This window comes from Pieris brassicae, chromosome 4, assembly GCF_905147105.1.
Source record: "Pieris brassicae chromosome 4, ilPieBrab1.1, whole genome shotgun sequence".
Classification (NCBI taxonomy): Eukaryota; Metazoa; Arthropoda; class Insecta; order Lepidoptera; family Pieridae; genus Pieris; species Pieris brassicae.
The window spans coordinates 2,098,922-2,119,051 of NC_059668.1; the positions used below are offsets into that span (position 1 = coordinate 2,098,922).

Genomic DNA, 20,130 nt, shown 5'->3' on the forward strand with positions numbered 1-20,130 from the left:
TAAATTATATTCTTCTTATAATAAATAAAAAAATTAGTTTATGAGGTTCATATATTACTTATACAATAATAACACATCTTTCCCTAACCTTTACAAATAAATTATAATAAAGCAAATAATTTTTAAATTACTTTAACTGTGATTGTGTATCTGTCTCGATTTAATAATGATATTGTCTATAGTTGTGACGAAGGCTGAACACCCAAAGGTTTTTCTGACACATCTCCATCGAATTTTGGCCCCTTCGTTCTGGTGTATGGTGAAGCGGTGGCCCACAATATCTAGGCATCGCTTACCTCCTGGTGTAAAACCGAAAAATGCTGCAAAATATCAGTTATGTATATCAAGAAAACTTGTATGAGATATCATATATCACTTTGAACTTACCGAGCTTAATTGATTGTAAGATGGAAAAAGCTTATTTTATTATGAGCTTTTATTATGAGATCTTATCATGAAACTTGGTGTTCGGAAAAGTATACATTGTAACGGAAAATGACATAAAAATCTAATAATTCTTATTTCCCGCTCACAAACCGTTAAACATGTTTATTTCTGACTTTCAAAGTGGCTAGGTAATGGCTTATAAACTTATGAGTAAGGAGATTCAACTTTATTTCTTAAGTATAAACAAAAAAATATTCATAAGTAATTTAAAAACCTCAATGATTTAAAATTTATATTTTGTTCAGATTTATTTACACGATATCTTAAAACGAATATTACAATAATACAATGAGTGAATAAAGGCACAAAAAGTTATATAAACCATAGTAACGAGATTCTTATAATAATAACTTTGAGTATTTCAATAATTACTATATTTTACAAGAGCGTATTTCACGAATTATAACGTCCAAAGATAACACTAAAACATAGTGAGCTATCGATTTCCGCAAAATATTTGTCTTATTTGCCACGCATAATGGCTGGTTTCTAATATTAGATTATAAGGTTTTTTTTTTGCTTTTGTGTAAGTCGTACGTACTCTGTATATTTTTTTTAAATTTATGTATGCACTTTAGGAAATATTTTTTCTTTTTCCTACTAGGGTTGCCTGAAAGAGTAGCCTCCTTAACGTTATCGTCGTATTAAGAAATGTTTAATGCAACAAAGTGTTGAGGAATTTATATTTTTAACATGGCTTCTTAGTTAAGACGTTTCATTCAAATTTCTTAGCTTAAGACATTAACTAAATGGGGGCACCAAAAAGTTCCGAGACTTAACAATAATGTATCAGTAAAATATTTGTTTTATTGATTAGGTACTTATCGTATAATCGGAACATCTATAGGTCGTATAGCTGTCGGTTGCTGGTGGTTGTGATTAAAATTCACCCTGACGACACAGTTTCCATCCAGGCTCATACTAGCAGGGCAACTCGTGCTGGATCGCTTAATGCAATGCCACCAGCTCTTCTTCCCGTACCCAGATGTCTTCTTAAACCTGTTCCCTCCAACCATGAGAATAGGATTACCTCTCTGCGAAACTCCGTATCTTACTAGAAATAAATAATAACTTTACAGTTTGTTCAAATAGATTAGTTTTAACTTACATGACATAGATCTGCTTAAACATATAGTAGAACATTTAAAAATCCATTTGTTTTCGTAGTTCAGATATTTTTATTATTGAGAAGGTATTATGTTAATAGAAAATATATCGCAATAATGTTGAATAATTGTCAAATCTATACAATAAAACATTTTTTTAATATACATAACATAAAATATTTAATCAAAACTTAATTAGTACAAATATACTGATATTAAAAATGAGAACGATGTTTATACGTCGTTATTATTTACTGCTATTAAGTTTAGATATTTTACATTTATATATATTATTATAATAAAAAAACTTTACGATTAAAAAGAATCACTCATTAGAGATATTTAATTTACACTTACTTCTCTAACAATTATAAAATAAGAGCCTAGTAACAATGGTGTTAACACTTTCGTTGCGTGAAATTTCTTTAAAAATTTAAACACAATGGACAAAATTATATGAAAAAAATCGAAAGAATCATTAATAACTCTAGTTACAAAAAATTTATGGTGCATTAAAATTGCGCTTTCAAGAATAAGTTAGTTACGCTACGGTGCACATTCTATAATAACTCGTACCCCAACAACTTGAACTGCAACGCCTTAGAATTAGTAGACAAAGTACCTCGAGCCTAATATAGATGACCGAATTTCCTGGAAAACGCACATTAACTCTGTCTGTGAGAAACTAAGAGCGATACTTGCCAAATTCACTATAATAAAAAATGAAATACCTCTTAAAAGCTCTGCACCTACCTACCCACCTACTATTACACAAAATCCATTATAATATTGAAATTAAACAATCACAGTAGATAAAGAGGACAACGTATACAAGAGAAAGTATACTTTGCTAAAAGAAAACTATTAAACAGAAATAACGTTAAACAATTTAAAACTCGCCAACCGCGTTAAATGGTAAAAAAATAAAAGAATAATAATTATTACCCAAAAACAATAATATTTATGGGTAAAGAACATTAGACTATATTATTCCAAATTTAATTTACTCGCTACCAACTTCACTTCCTAATGATTTAACAAAAAAATATTAAATATAATTTAAAAAAATTACTACATACATCATACAATTATAACTTATACATAACAATAAATCGACAATAGGTTTCCTACATCGTTACCACCGTGTCGATGTTTTGTGACGTTTTACGCGAAATTTAATGGTTATAATGTTAAGTTATGTATGTCATTGGTCTTAGTATATAAGTTTTAAATCTGTTCGACGTCCTGGTGAACCAAAAACTATGTCCAGTTTGTGTTTCAAGCAGTCTATTGTAAATTTTTTTTTTCTATCTGATTGTATACATAATATAATATCATTTTTTTATATTAATTTTTATATAATTACATTATATTATATTATGTACTAGTATACACACGTAAGAAGTGAATCTTCTTTATGACCTTATTTCTTTTTTGTTGAATCTAAAAAGAAAAATTAATTAATTTACTAAATAAATTATTGTAATTTTGACCGTAGCTAACTGATAAACTCCTACCTGCTGATTGGATTTTCGCATTTTTTCGGGTTCTATACGCTTTTGCACGCTCTGCGTCAGATTTCTTATGTTTTTGATAAGTCACTATTAGAGTTTCCTTCTTTTTCCGAGCTCTATACTCTTGCATTCGCTCTGCAGCTGTTCTTGGATAACCACGGTGGATTGAATAAAGATAACTCATTGCTTCAGTTTCAATCCCACAGAGATGGCTTGTTGTAGTGATTGATGCACTGAGTTGTGAACAATGCCGATGATGGAAATTATCAACTTGTACAGTAATTGCATTTGAAGATCCCTCAGGACTTGTGGATATTTCCATCGTTGAATCTAAACAAATTAGTTAATTAATTTACAAAAAAAATATTTAATATATTTCAGAATTTATATTTCATGATAATAATTTGATGTTTATTAAATTAACAGTCGTATTAGTTAATAACTACTTTTAATGGAATTATTTATAATGACCGATAGTTACAATCAAAAACTGAGGTCATTCTTAAATGACCTGAAAAAAATAAACACCATAATCACTTGTATGGAAAAATACAATCAAAAACTAAGGTTAACTTGACATAACCGTGGTAGGGACGAGAAAATGTGATCGTAATTTTTTTTCCAACGCCGATTAAGAAGTTTCACTTCAATAAAAATGTGATAGCAGTCTTGAGTAGTTCATTAAGACTTTACTGCCTTCGAATTGAAGCTTCACGACTGGTGACTTCTTCTACCACAACACAAATTGAAAAAAAATATATATCATCAGCAATCATACCTGACACCGGTACTAAGCTACGACAAAACATTCTAACTGTATTTTATTTATAATTGAAGAAAATAATTACGTAATTAGACACATCAAAATGAAATAAAAGCAGGTACAGACACATTATTTAATAATAGCTTTTTAATTGACATAGATTTTAATATTCATAAAGTCTGGGCTAATAACAGTAAAGTCAAGTTTAATGCTGGTAGTCCACGCGATAAAATTACAGTGCAAACAAATGCATTTTCCCTGTAATTAGTGTACATTAATGATATTCGAACTATAACATATTTTAAATTTGAAACATATTTCTAACTGAAAATACGCCCCAGAGCGGTACCCAAGTTACAATAAAGAACTGTATAAAAGATCTAATTATTATTATATAATTCAAATATTAAACACACAATAAGCGTTTCATTGTCAAACACACACTTTAACTTCAATTATAGGTTCACATTTGACACATCATCATAACGTAACAGGGGCGTACCACGTTTTTGGAAGTTAGAACTGCACAATTACCAAACGTTTTTCAATTCAGATTAAATATTTATAGAAGGAAATTATTAAACTTATAACATAGTTCATAGGTGTATCAGTAAACAATTTGGTGCCGTCTCTCTAAATGTACAAATCAGTTATCTTTTATTTTGTCACTAGGGGCTCTAACCTCCGTAGTCTATGCGCGATTATAATATAACGCGATAAAGTGATAACATAAAACATTAGTTAACAAGAAATCTGCGAGTATATTTAGAAAAATTACTTCACTAATAAACTCTTCTAAACACAATAAACAATTTCTGTTCTTAATAGTGATCTCCTTATAAATATTCAAGAAAACGTGTCAAGGAACATCTTATAAAACTAAAACTGACATGTCAAATGTGATCTAATAAATTGGCCCTACTATAGGTGTGATACAGGTTATTACGACAGAAAACTGTCGTAAAAAGTCGTTACAAAAATAACTATTAATAGTAAAGCCAAACAGCCACCATTTTGTATTTCTTAATGATTATGTTCAGTCCTATGTTTTATTATTACATTGTTAAATGTCGTAATGGTTGCTTTGCAGCCGCTACAAACACGAGAGCATGTCCAAAGGCAACGAGACCCGACACTTCGATTATTCTTATTAAATCTATACGGTCCAACTTGTATCGCCGGGTTTCCATAGCGAGTTGTCGTAAACTTTGCTAAAACAGAATAATTATTTTTAGGTTCTTAAAACGCTAACCAGTCCTGATATTACATACATATACATATACAGTCTAAACAATCAATGAAGAACATACCGGTTATAATGACCAAAATCATAGATCCCGGCTGTATTCTATAGTATTAGGTACTTAATTACAACGTGTTAATACTTAATTACAATGGGCTGTTACGACTATCGGTTTTTAAGACCAAATATAGTAGTACCTTCGAAGTCGAATTACAGATTTTGACTGTATTATAAAAAATAATATCAAAACGTGCATTTCATTTTACCATTTAATATGGTTCACCCAATAACTATTATAAATATTTCCTACATAAATTCTGATAAAAATATTTTTTAAAGTATAGAAGTATAACGGTTAAGAAATTCACAAATAGAAACCATTATAGTATACGTCGATTGAGGTTTTTCCAGATCCAGATCTTTTGTAATGGCATCAGTTCCAATGATTCCGCAATTCCGATTTCGATGTTGAGTTCATACCATTTACTTACTATCCACGTGACCAATACTAAGTCGACAGGGTTCTATTAGTATTTTTTTACAAATTGAAAGAACTATATCACAATTAAGATTCGTCTCAAAACATGACCTCAAAGTCAATGTTTGTCCAATTTTATTAATTAAAGTCAACAGTTGAAAACAGTATTGTTATATAAGTTGTAAGTAGTGTTACGTTTGCACAATTGCTACGAGAATGCGGTGTCAACAAGCTAATTTACCGAAAAACAATTTCATACATCGAATTTACGATTCAGTTTTAATGTGTATGTTTATTTTTATGCACTAACACAAAAGAGTCGTCAGCGACCACCACTGCAGCCCGGCACCTGAACTTTTGCCTCATGCTGCAAAACCAAGTCGCGGTGGTGCTTTTACTCCTGTTGTTTTTGTAGTATTTGTAACCCCCTATAGAAAGTACTTGTGACCCACTTGCCTTTCTTGTAAACAATGTATCTGAAATAGAATATTTTCTACAATTAAGACCATCCTCAATGGATAACTTTGCTGCTGGTATAACTCTATACGGATAACTACTGCGCGGTTGGCAGTACAGCACTTGTTGTCCCATTTACCCGAAGACACGTTATACTTAAATAAATGAGGTACACCGAATATCAAAAACATAAACGTTTACCTGTTATGAGAGTCATCATAGTCTGGATATATTTGTTTTAAGAAAAACACTTTTTGAAAGGATTAAAGCTATGTATTTATTGACCCGAAGACAGATAAAACAACTTTCTCAGCAGCTGTGATACTTTTGACATTTAACACCTTTTGTCTTCAGTCACCGTGATCAATGCCACCAATATAAACAAATATATATCAACTTATGCAATTTGAAAACTTATGATTTATACTTAATTGTAAAGTAAGAACAACTTTTAATAAAAAAAACTTTTATTTACAAAATACAGAAGCTTTTAGCCTCGGGTTTCAAATTAAAGATAATACAATTACATGTTGTTTTAACTACTATATATGACAAGTGCGAACTTTCATTTGTCTTATAATAATTTTTGATATTTAAGAGTGCTAGTTCCCGCTTAAAACATACTTTTACTTAGGAGTTTTTCAAGAAACGTACTGGCCGGAAACGCACTCGTGTCTATAAGCTATGAGCTATAAGCCTTCTGGTCTTATACCTTTGCACTATGAAAAATATTAACACAGTCAAAACCATTTACGACGACATCGTTTAGAACATACCGGCTAAATTGAAAAAAATCAAAGATCCCAGCTGAATTCTATTGCATTACGTACTTAACACAACGTCATCGGCTGTTACGACTATCGGATTTTACGACCAAATATGAGTTTTTCCTTCGATGTCCTTATAACAGATTTCAACTGTATATAAAATGTATGGTGCCAAGTTCAACTCGTTATGTATGAATATGTTCACCTCGTACGAGTACGATCTTCCCTTCAAAGGTTACCAAGGAGGCTCTACACCCACCAGAGCGTCTGCTACACCACCAAAAATTACGTGGGCCACTGGAATGGTTCTTAGTTATTTTTAGATTATAGCGGTATCCATTCAGTACTATAACGGGTTGACCATATCTTGAAACAGTATACTCTGGAACTGAAAACATTATATTTAATACACATACCGAGTAAAAGCTTAAATTAATCTATACACATATTTATTAATCTCATAAATAAGCTCTGAGAGCAGCTTTACATGTTTTAGCTAATTTAATATATTTTAACCAACTAACAAGAAACCATAATTATTGTTGATATATAAAAGAGACATGTGCGAGAAAATTTATATATTATTAAGACGTACATACAGTCTGTATAAAAAAGTTAACAAAATAATACGGTCTCGGAATGCTATGGATGGTTGTGTATATCTTTTAAACGAATTACTTTATTATCTATTGTATATATTATACTTCTACACTTCGACCACCATTTGCAACACCGCCATTGCTTTACAATTGTTTTATCGTTCGATCTGTTTTGGTAATTGTAGCGATACTTTCCATGTATTATAAGAGGCCTTCCACGAATAGACTCGGAAAATATTACTTCTGCAACAATAATTTTATATTATGTTTACTCAGGTTCCTTCATAAAGACTTTCATAATAAGTTCAATTATCAATAAGTTCTATGCAATCTGCGGCTAAATATGTCTGTCTGCCATGATCGTATTAAATTTAACACAATCTTCTCTAGCCTAGTCTGCCAATAGAGACAATTCAATGAACGTTACTGAGTCATAAGATAATAATTACATTTTGACAATTAAAAGCCAATTAAATCGTTAGAATTTAGACCGTAAGCATATAGGATACTTAATAATAATAATCCAATGGCAGTACAACCTTAAAGGGGTTATGGCCTCAGATTGCATCGGTTTTCAGATCTATTTATTTCATAGTCAAGTAGGTGACGAGCCTGCTGTCACATGTCGTCTATTTTGGGATTTGCTGGTTTCCTCATGATGTTTTTGTTTCATCGTAGGAGTGAGTGTTAGATGCGCACAAAAACATAAAGTCCATTGGTTCAGTCAGGGACCGAACCTACGTTCTCAGGGATTAGTGTCGCACGCTGAAGCCAATACTTACAGAGGACTTAAATGAAACAGTTATAGAAATAAATCTATATTACACGCATTTATTACTGATTAACTATAAACGAGCGATTGAGCGAGAAGGTTCTTAGGTACAATTTAAAAAAATCTCTTCACTTCAGTTCTGTTTTAACTATGCCAGATATCTTACATGTAAAACATACATTTACTTTATTTCGAACATATGTTTGAAGTAACATTTGTAACCATGTGTTCTGCTACCATTGAACTACTCTGAATAATAAATTAATAATTAAGATTATCAGGGCTTACTTAAAATGTGTGTTTTATACTACATAAATTGTTACGAATACTGAAAAGATTCACGACTATTCCTAGTGGTATATATAGCACTGATAATTCAGTTGAGTGCAATTTCGAGAAATACACAGTTCAAAGGGCGAATGTGTGATCATGTACTGTAGTGTTATGCGTTTATTAGTGAATTTATCCGCGTTATTTGTGTAGTTTTATTACAATTGTTAAAATTGTAAATGTCCTGTCTAAAATTTAAAACAACCTTGTAGTGATTTGCGCCATTTTCTTTCCGATCTTCTAGCTCGTAACAATACACAAAGTCATTTTATAAATATGTTTCTCTTCTTAATCATGGTTATGAGCTCCCTTAGACGTGACTATCTCTCTTCCAATGGTCATAACAGAGGCTCGACACACACTGTTCTTTTTACAAACCCATAAACATTTTACTTCATTTTTCTTGTATGCTGAATGTTTATAGTATCTATATTTTCCTACTTGCAGAACCACAGTGCCTCTGAGCGACTCCATGAACACTGCTACTGAAATAAAGTTTGAGAAAATTTAAAATAAAAGTTGATTTTAATATAATAACAGTTGAATAAACGTAACACATTAAATACAAATTTATTTCCGCAAATTTCATACAAACACTAATATATTTTCATAAATAAGCAATTCCTGTACCCGACGCAACACCATTATAAAAGGAAGCAGATAACAGACACCAAAAGCTTTTTGATCGGATACCTCACATCGGACCGGTCAAAACCTAAATTAGTCATAAGTATAATATAGATTATTGGACCTCATATCGGGCCGATTCAATTTGTCATATTTAATTATGTCATAGTAATAATTATTACAGTAGTCATTAATTAAAGTGACTTAAATATATTTTGTTTTTTTTTCTGATTCACTGCTGGCACTCAACTAATAAACAGAAAGTAAACAAAAATCTAAACTACACTCATAAATATTTTTTTTATATAGATCAAGTGTCCCGATGTCGTCGATGCCACCCATAGACAGATGGCTGGTAAGTTGTTTATGTGCCTAAGTCTAATTAGTTCGAAAATAACGAATCACTACATAGTGGCGAAACGTAGTAAAAGTTGTTGCTAACTACAGTTGTGGACTAAGGGTGATACATATGTACTAATAGGATAATAAACAAACGTAATACATTAATGATTGTGTTTATTATTTATTTTAATAACAGTATCGTCTATAGTAGTTAAGGAAGCGCGACAACCAACATTCTTCTTTATACACACCCAAAGTATATTATTTCTTCTCCTTACTGTGTAATGACGGTTGAACCTGTATCCACCAACCTGCAAGCATTTCCTGCCTCTTCGGGACATGACGTACGAAACTGAAAATTAAATTTACATGATGTTAATAATATTTTTGTAGTAAGGTCCTAATTTCGAGTGTGAAATAAACGATTTCAATCTAACCCCGTTTTTTAAATTTATAGTATAGTTGCAATAAACATCATCAATTCTAAATGCTTCATTTATATATAACTAACTTTAATAACTTCGTGTTGTTATTATGTATATGTTATTATGTAACAGCCTGTACGGTCTCAGTTGCCGTACTCTCATAATAATCATTTCTATATAAATTAGCGTTGTCCTGCATATTTCAGCGATTAGGATGTTAAACAAAGTATGAAAGTACGGACTTCAGCACCATTTCCGGGCTGATTTGTGAATATAAACCATCCAGGGCGCCACCAAAACGCATACAAAAAAAACATTCAAATCGATCCATCTGTTTAAGAGTTCAGTGATATACACTATATAGTAGAATTATATATAAATATGCAATACCTCCTACCACGCCGCGCTCTCTCTGTCATTGTTAATCTCAAATATATGAATAATATATTACCGGGAATATAGCCCAGCACTTGGGCATGGAATTTATGACATGCGCAAACTTAGTAGGTGAAAAATTTAATATAGAAATAAAAGCTCTTTATTTAAATACTCTTTTAATTCACTACAATTGCTCTCTTCTAATTCAATGCTTGTGCTCCTTACCATATTTTACAATCTCATCATTGAAAGTTGTAATAGAACTTCGACAACCGGAACTCCACTTTACGCATACATACAGGCATCTGAAACTACCCTCTTTATAACTGCTATGCCTGTAATAACGATTATCACCGACCAGTATCATCGGCTTCCCAGATCGCGATATGATGAAGACTGCTTCATCTGCAGAAGATTATACAATCACTTTATTAACACAAAATTACCGAACTAACTAGACAATTCCAAAGATCATGTGTCAGGTCAACAACTATTATTATGGGATTGAAGGCAAACGAGTAGGTTTATTTAGAAGTTGGTGCTTACCACCGCCCATGGGCACCCGCAACACCAGGCTTGCACGTGCGTTACTGGCTTATAATTTATTCATTGGTATGCTTCTATGTCGTAAAAATTTGAAAATATCTGGCAACTGATTCGATAAAGCGGTGATCAAATGGGCGTCTAGGTGAAAAGGGTAGAATTCCTCATTCTGTCTCAAGATACGATCATAAAATTTAGAGAAGTAAACCTACAAGTAAGTATTGATGTAGTACTTTCGATACCGCGTTACAATCGACATAAACTATGACTGAAATTACTTGGTATCAAACCTGTATGTTATAAGCGCCTTTTCGAGTGGGGTATGCCATCTAATTCCCAGTCCAATGGACAACAACATAGATTGATTATCGGTAGATTATATATTTTTAATATATCCAAATAGTCCACATAAAAAAAATCCAATTGCATCTAAGGTATTTAGGTATTTTTGTCTTGGAAACCCAGGCAATTGAAGAGGACAAACACTTTCAGTGCTTGAAATAGCAAAGACTGATCCGCCTATATATGACATATTCTATAAAAAAAATTATCATAATTGTTCAACAAATATCGATAGATTTCATGCATAATCTTATACGAAACACGGAAAGTCATTATTAATAAAAACTGCAGCATACTATAATACATATACTCTTACACTAATACTGCACCTACAACATTTATATATATATATATGTAATATAATTCAATATAATACATGCATCGATATATCATTAACAGCTTATAATAATTCTCGGCATTTTATCCACCATAATTATACACACGGAATATACGTAATGTGTACAATTATTATTATAATTAATTATTACCATCAAATATCAAATTCAGTGTAACTTGTGAAATTTATTATCATTGATTACAGCAGGTTATATTTGTAGGGTTTATGTTGACATAGTGCCTGCCCACCACCACTGGGGTGGTCCACTACCAATTGCTGTCACTTTGATTTTTTTGCTCCTTTACACATGATAGTGTTACTTGTCTAACTGAATACTAAAGACGCAACCAAGACCAGAGCCTATCCCGGACGCAAAATTGCAATATAAGCATATAGTCGACTCCTTCATTTCTCACTAATGGTTATGTTCGCCATTCATATAAACCACAACATTATCTACAGTCAACAATGAGCAAGAACATTTTCCTTTCTTAACACATCTCCAAATGTCACCGTTGTAATTATGTCGAACCCAGTTAAATCTGTATTTCTTGTAAATAATCACCGGCCGACCACGTAAGGACGTTTTGAACTCTACATCTAGAATCAAAGTTCCAACATGAATTTTATTTTCATAAATGTACGATTGAGGAATTTACTGCACAATTCCAATTATTAGCAGATATAAAGGAGAGGTTTCAGAGAATTTAAAGAGTTGTAATTAGACTTTAAACTTTCCCGGAAAGAAATCTCATTTTACTGACTTTGCAGTCATTATAAGAGTTTGTTTGCAATATTTTACATTACTGTAAAGCGCAATCGTAAGCTGTAAGACGGCTTCTACGGCGGCGTAGCATGTCTACGTCAACTGAAAAAGTGAGTAACTAATTGATAATCCACGATCCGCCTATCATTTATCAACTAATGCAATACTTAAAATCGGTAAAAGTTAATGGTTAGTGAAGTCAGTTGTGATTACAAACCCATATATCGAAAACTTTTTTGGGCATTAAAATTAGTTCCGAAATCCGACCTTAGCTTAATTATAAAAATAACATATGAATGCCAAACCGCTATGGAGCGCTCGATTCTTAAACTAAAACTAAAAGACAAGCTAAAAAACGATGTGATACGAAGCTGTATAAAAATAAATAGATACATAAAAGTTTAAATGGAAATGGGCCGGTAACAGTGGCGGCATTTGTGATGGCAGGTCTTTTTGACCCCTCAATTGGAATGGCCCAGTGGAAAGAAAAAAGTGAGGATGCCCACCAAAAACTTGGGAAGACGAAAAAAAAGGTTAGCGGGAAGAAATTGGAAAATTGTCGCAAGGAATAGGGACAAGTGGAAGAATTTGGAGGATGCCTTCACTCCGTCGGAGGTCTAGTACTAGTAAAAACATATAGTGCAACTATGTGTAATCGACTAACTAAAGACGGAATTAATATTAATATATACGTATGGATATAAATGATTTAATAGACGGGTCTGAGTATGCCTGCAAATATAAATAGGAAATAAACGAAACAATTAAATAGTCACAATATTTAATTACATACACAACACGAAACTATAAGAAAAAAACACTTCCTAACCTTCAATGTTACAAGTAATAATGATCTTTTATATGTCATATACTTTTGAGATCTTTCGTACAGCGTTCTACTACTTCATAGATCAATGGACCTCGGCTCGACGCGTTGCCTTAATAACATGCTATCAACAAGTCATCGCTGCTATTGACAATTGCTAAACGAAATATAAATATTTCCTTATTAAATAAAAAAAAAATATCACATAATCTCACACAACTTATAATTAATGACTAGATCGTGTCTACTACTAAAATCAGTGGGAGTGATTATTATTGACACTGTAAATTTTGTCGAAAATAGTATGTAGTGTCGCTCGGCAAGCTCTACTTCGAGCTTTTACGCAACGCCACAGTAGCTTCGTGCCTCGACTGCCGGAATTCTTGTAAAATCGCTCTCCTCTGAACTCAATTACCGGCTTCCCAAATCGAGAAACGGTAAAGGCAGCCACTAGAACATCAAATATATATTAATAGAGCCTCCGAAACAATCGTTATTTTTAGATTTTCGCAGAGAAAATTCCTCAAATATCCTATGTTACGGTATATAAATTATGTATAAGTAAATTGTAATTGTATTGTATTAAATATTTATTATTTTAAAAACCTTTTTGAATTTGTGTTTTTTTTTAAAGTGTATTGTATCAAATTAAGTAACACAACTATCGCAATGCCAATTAGCTGATATATCGTTGTATAGTTATAAATAAAAATAATAATAAAAATGTATGTATAAATTAAAAACAATGCACAAAACATACTGGCAGTTTGCCCATCACGATATATATGTAGGAGTATATAATATGATATCTTTAGTTAACAGGAGTACTATTACTATTATTAAATATATTATTGTCCGGTAGGAACGCCAATTAATTACAAAGGATCAGAACTCGAAATGATAAGTTACGTGAGGTACAGTCGGATTAAAAAGGTGTGTAATTTATCAGTGACCGACCGCTTGTTAGATACACAATTTTCTAAGACGTCTTTGCTACCTATCTAAACATTGGTACACACGTTAGTGAGATAATTACATATTTATTTGAAGGTTTTATTTCAATGATTATGTGGTGTAAACTTTATAATTTCATCCTGGAAAGTGATTATTGTCGCTCGACATCCCGAATGGTCCTTAACGCATATCCAACGGACTCGAAGCTTGCCTTGACTACCACTCCACATGTTGTATCGGTATCCATATGCTGTTATGACTGGTCGCCCACTACGACTCGTTCCATATACTATTTCTGTAATTAATCATTTCTTTGGATTATAAGATGGATATTTCGAAATGGCAACTTTATTTTTAACATTATATAGAAGAGAGTAGCACCCAATAAACCCATGGTTTGTGACTACGAGATCACTTACTAAAGTTGCAAACCGTTTTGTGGAATTCTAATAATTCTTCAAATAAAAATAAAATAATTAAAAGTAAAAAAAAAACTTACAGAATGTTTAATGAGAATTGTTTCATATCACGAGTATACTATTTAAATGAAGAAAAAATATTTATTAAGACATAAATATATTTTTAAAAAAATATACACAAAATCACTTTAATTAAAATTGGGCCCAACTTAGCTTTCAGCTGTCACTGGCAACACTGATTTTCAGTGGACCCAAACAACTTGGACTGACAAATAAATTTAAAAATAGAGTCAAAACCGTTTACGACGACATCGGTTGTTACAACCAGAGATGAGAAATCCCTTATATGTCATTATAACAGATTATGACTGTATTAACAAATAAAATAAAAAAAGAAAATTATTTAAAAAAATAACATATATTATAAACACAAAAATGAAAGGCCCAAATAAACAAAGGTCCTATCTACATTAGTTGTACGTTTGTATTCAGCCTCTTTGCACTAAGCAGAACTAAGAAGACCAAAAAAAATTCTTTATAACTTTGCTAATTCCAATAATCATTTCGTTCGTTACTCTATAGCTATAGAACAGCTATAGAATATCATTTACAGAGTGTAACTCGTGTCATTTTGTAAATAAAATTGCCAAAAACGTATACGAATGTATGATTTTAATGGTTGTGTGAATCGACATGACGGACTAGTTGATTTAGTACGGTACTAGCTCGTGCTACACACCCTTTCTTCCGTCTACTGCAAACCCATCGTTTTTTAGCTCTATGTTTTTCTGCCTTACCACCCGCTCTATAGTACTTATAGGCACCAATTTGTACTACTTCATTGCCCCATTTAGACTTGAGAAAAATAAAACCTGAAATAGGGATGATAGTCATATGGACCGTGAGAGCTCTTCTATATATATTTTTGTGTAACAGGAAACAATTGCTGTATTCTGTCATCTTATGTTTAGTATTACCGGTGTCCAAAGACACTCTCCGTAGTGCGTTGCCGGCTTGTTAAGAATTGGTAGTTTTGTTGAAGGAAAACTTGTGTAATGATTTGAATAAATAAGTATACTGATATATATTCATTGTATATTTCAACTCATAAGACACTATTTATTAATAAGAATTTTGTTTTATAACTTCTTTAAAATAATTTAAATAAACAATTTGGGACTTTTTTTGTTGGAAAATTCTAAAAGCACCAATCAAGTAATATGTTCGAGTATTGTCAAAAATTATATTGTTTATTTGGATAAATGTACCCCCAAATAGAGAAGTACTGTAACCCTCAAAACACTAAACGTCGCCATGTCTCGACAAAGAGCATCCTATAGAACATTTATAAATAAATTTATGGTATTAAAATAAACAGTTCCACGGGACGGGTCGAAAAAATTAGGTCTACTGCATTAATAGAATGACAATTGACATGATGTAAGTATAAACTGTAAGGTGCCACATATGTATTTATTCGGATTTTTCGGATTATCATAGAGAGACTGCTCGTTCTACTTGGTACTTAGAGCCACATATCGGCAATCTTGCTATATAGTGCAAGTGAAACATGGATTACGGATGATCAATGATTTCGGAGCCCTTTTAGAAAAAGACGGAAAGAGGAGCGACGAACTGCCATCATCTTCTGATGATTATGATTTATAAGTAGCGCTTCTGCGCTACTTATAAATATTTAACGCGATTTTTTTCCCGTTAAGCTATTTTTATGTATAAGCTACTAATAAGTTTAACACGATTTTCTTTTCATTAGTTATTTATGAATAGTTTAACTTGTTTTTTTTTTCGTTAAGCTATTTATAAATAGTTAAACACCCATTATCTTTCCGTTAAACTATTTATAAGTTTAAGACGAGTGTGTTTTCGTTAAGCCATTTATAAGTATAACCTATTTACAAATAGTGAAACTCGATTTTCTTTTTGTTAAGCTATTTATAAAAACTTTAACCCGATTTTCTTCCCGTTAATCTATTTAAAAGGTACACATAGTCGGCCCTAAAAGTAAGATGGTATTACTTAATGATTATGATTATCTATAATTCCAACAATTTGACGATCGAGGGTTGTCAATTTAGCCCTGCAACCTTTATTATCATAATTGCAACTCCATTTCAAAAGTGGTATTCGACTGCGACTGGATTTATGGAATCTGTACTGTCCTATTTGAATAATAGGTCTACCACGTCTAGACACATCAAACATTACATCTGAAAGTAAATAATAATAATAACAAAACTTAATTGATGACACATATGTGGTTGTGACAACTCCTGTCGGTAACTAGATTACAATTATTCTGTGGTACATAGTGCATGTTTAAAGACAAAGGAGGGATTGTATGGGGGGATTATGTAACATTTAGCTACTAAACGAAAAAATATTGTCTTATGTTTGAAAGTAAAACCTTTTAAGTGAAATCAATTTAAAAATATATTTGGAATTAATTGGATCTTCATGAATTGATCTGTATATACGCACTGTGTTTTAATGATTGTGTGGCGTGGACTTAATTATTTCGTTCTGGAAGGTGATGATTGTAGCCCGACATCCCGAATGGACCTTGACACAAATCCAACGAACTCGTTGTTTCCCCTTACTACCACTCCACATATTATATCGGTATCCATTAGTTCTTATTACTGGTCGACCTGTACGGCTCGTTTCGTAAACTATGTCTGTAAATAATAATTTCTTTATAATTAATTTTTATCCAAATAGGTCATAGCTATCTTGAATTTAACAATTTTTTTTTCAATATATAAATAATTAAAAAAAAAAAGAATTTAAAAATATAATTCTTAATGTGTTAGTAATTAGTGTTAGTTCAAAAAAAAATCAGTACCGCGTACAATCGTATCGTGACAATGGCGATAAAATTGTTTTGAAATTATTCCTTCATTCGTTGTGTGTACGTACGCCTTACAGTTTAAAGCCTTCTTTTTGCTACATGTGTATCGTTGAACGTTCTTGCTAAGGGAAAGGTTTCTCCCGTAGGTAAAGCCTCCATACAATAGAATAGTGCATCCATTAGGTTTCGTATAAAATTTCCCTGAAAAAGAGTTTCATAGATTATATCAAAATTTAATCACTTTTTTTCTTAAACATTTTACAATTTTTTGCGATATTAAAATGGAGTGTGGAGATGAAGAGAACCGAATCACTGTGATTGCATTACACAAAGAAGGTATAGGCCAAAGTCAATTAAAACTTTCGATACACTTGGTATTAGTAAAATGTTTGTGTACCGGACTAATGAGTACACCGAGATCTCCTCGTATATGTAGTACGTACGAAAAAGGTGGTCAGCAGTAATTCGAAGAAATCCTGTCCGAAAGCAAAAGATTTTATCTCGGGAGATGAAGACAAAACCGAAGATAAGAACCATGTCGCGTATTTTAAAATATCACTTAGGACTTGTGGTAAAACCGACACAACTACTGAAGCGGCAGGCAAATGGAGGTCACAGAAAATTTATTTTTACGGATGAGATTTTTTTTACAATTTAGCAACATTTTAACAAACAATATGACCGTATTTACGCTCAAAGCTCTAAGGGAGCTTTCCAATTAATAGACAGAGGGCAACGTGGACACTATCCGACTTCAGTAATGGTTTGGTGGGGTATTAGCTATGAAGGAGTGACTGAGCCATACTTTTATGTAAAAGGTATCAAAACATCGGTACAAGTGTACCATTTTCGAGAAGGTAGTGAAGCTCCTTAACAACACCATGTTCAAGAATGGTCCTTCCAGCAAGACTCGGCGCCGGGTCATAAAGCTCGGTCTACGCAGTCTTGGTTGGAAACGAACGTTTCGGATGTCATCAGATCTGAAGATTTGCCGTCGCCTTGTCCCGATCTTAATCTGCTGAAGTATGATTTATGGTCAGTTTTAGAGAGTACGGCTTGCTCTACACCCCATGATAATTCGAAGTCACCATCCATACGATTGGCAGTGAAGAATTTTCCCATGGAAAAAGTGCGTGCTTCCATGGATATCTGGCCACAACGTTAGGAAGGACTCTACTGCAGCGAATGGAGACCACTTCGAATAAGCTTTTTATATTTTAAATTGCTTTATATTTATGTTTCAGTATTTATGCCTAGACTAGGTATTTAAGATTATAGGTAAATATGGGAGGTTTATATGTAAACAATATTATAGATTTTACTTTTTAATGATAATATTCTACTAAGAAAATACTTAATTGCGATAATGTCACCAAATTATTCCAATGATAGGAAAATATATATAAATATAAATCCAATTTATTTATACAATCAATGTCTAGCTGTTTATAAAACACTCCTTCTAAATAACTTTAGCACACAATAAGAAACATTTTTAGCAAATATTACAATTGCAGGTGCTTTTATTTAAAATTGGATTTTTCCAAAAAAAAATTAGCGTCGAAGTCGATCCGATAGTTATACTTCTTTGGCGTAACAAGGTAAAAATATTTTCTAAACTTTTATCTTTCGACTTATTTTACGTTTGTAGAAAAAACGACACTAACAAGAGAAAAAATATACTCTCATCATTTTCCCTTAATGCGCCAAAAGAAGGATAACTTCAAAAAACTTTTAATTTTCGCATTTAATAATTATGCTTTATAATAACAATAGTAAGCTACTACAGCAGCATGTCTAAAAAACAAAACTCGTTTTGACGTTTTTGATAGACCCACTTAATTCTAAATAATCCTATTTCTATAATTTTCTATCGCAACCGACTTAAAAATAAATTGTTATTAAATCAGAGCTTGAACGTGCACACATAAGACTCACCGCGTAAACTATGTAAAACAAAATGTCTGACATCCATCTTTCGCTTTTGCTGCTAACTTCTTTGTACCATGAAAGCAATAAGGCCTAATAACTATTTTTTACTGGTTTAATGCAAAAATGTTAACTAAATAACCAAGTTCGGTAGCAATTCCCGCTTTAAGTTACTATACTGTTACTCCTGTACTTTCCGAACCAGAATTGTCAACAGAATAAAATGTAATATTGCCACAAATTAGACATAACAAAATCAAACAATGCGCCACTACTACCTTTAGGCTGGGCCTCAGATTTCTGTATCTGTGTTTCATGATCATGTGTGAAACAAGGCAAGTAGGTGATCAGCCTCCTGTGCTTGACACACGCCGTCGCTTTTCTGGGTCTAAAGCAATCCAGTCCTCTCAAGATGTTTTCCTTCACCATGCGCACATAGACAGATAGTCCATTTGTGCACGACCGGGGGTCGAACTTACGACCTCAAGGATTGGAGTCGCATGCTGAAGCCACTAGGCCAACACTTTTAAAAAGTCGACATAATCAAAAAAATAATGCGTCCAATGTTCTACCACTGTAAAATTTTCCTTATACAGTTCTTATCAATTGTCATGGTGGTTTACTACAGCCTATATGCAATCATCATTAGTTACAACCAGTTACGTTGCTTGCACTGCAATACCACCTCTAAACTGACCCATTTGAATAATGGGTCTACCACATCTGGACACATCAAAATTTTACATCGGAAACTAAATAATAATAATAAAAGTTAATTTATGACATATATTTGGTTGTGACCCCTTACTACCACTCCACATGTTACATCGGTATCCGTAAGTACTTATTTTAAGAATTTTTTTTCTTCTAGATTCTTCATGTAAAAATGTTCAGAACA

At 32.3% G+C, this 20,130-nt stretch overlaps 1 protein-coding gene across 27 annotated transcripts in view; it reads right to left on the reverse strand.

Annotated features, from left to right (window-relative positions):
- Positions 1–20,130, reverse strand: part of LOC123708877 (modifier of mdg4-like) — a 303,503-nt gene that overhangs the window by 220,914 nt on the left and 62,459 nt on the right. Inside the window, exon 5 of one of the 27 annotated variants that reach the window (XM_045659839.1) lies at positions 1,254–1,501. The exons of 22 other annotated variants lie outside the window; for them this stretch is intronic. In XM_045659839.1, the coding sequence (XP_045515795.1) occupies positions 1,269–1,501 (233 nt within the window). In that variant the 3' untranslated portion in view covers positions 1,254–1,268. Of the gene's footprint in view, positions 1–1,253; positions 1,502–6,944; positions 7,163–7,401; positions 7,617–8,748; positions 8,961–14,104; positions 14,311–20,130 lie in introns of those variants that run through there. 4 more of the 27 variants (XM_045659858.1, XM_045659859.1, XM_045659862.1 and 1 more) reach the window with 4 other exon arrangements.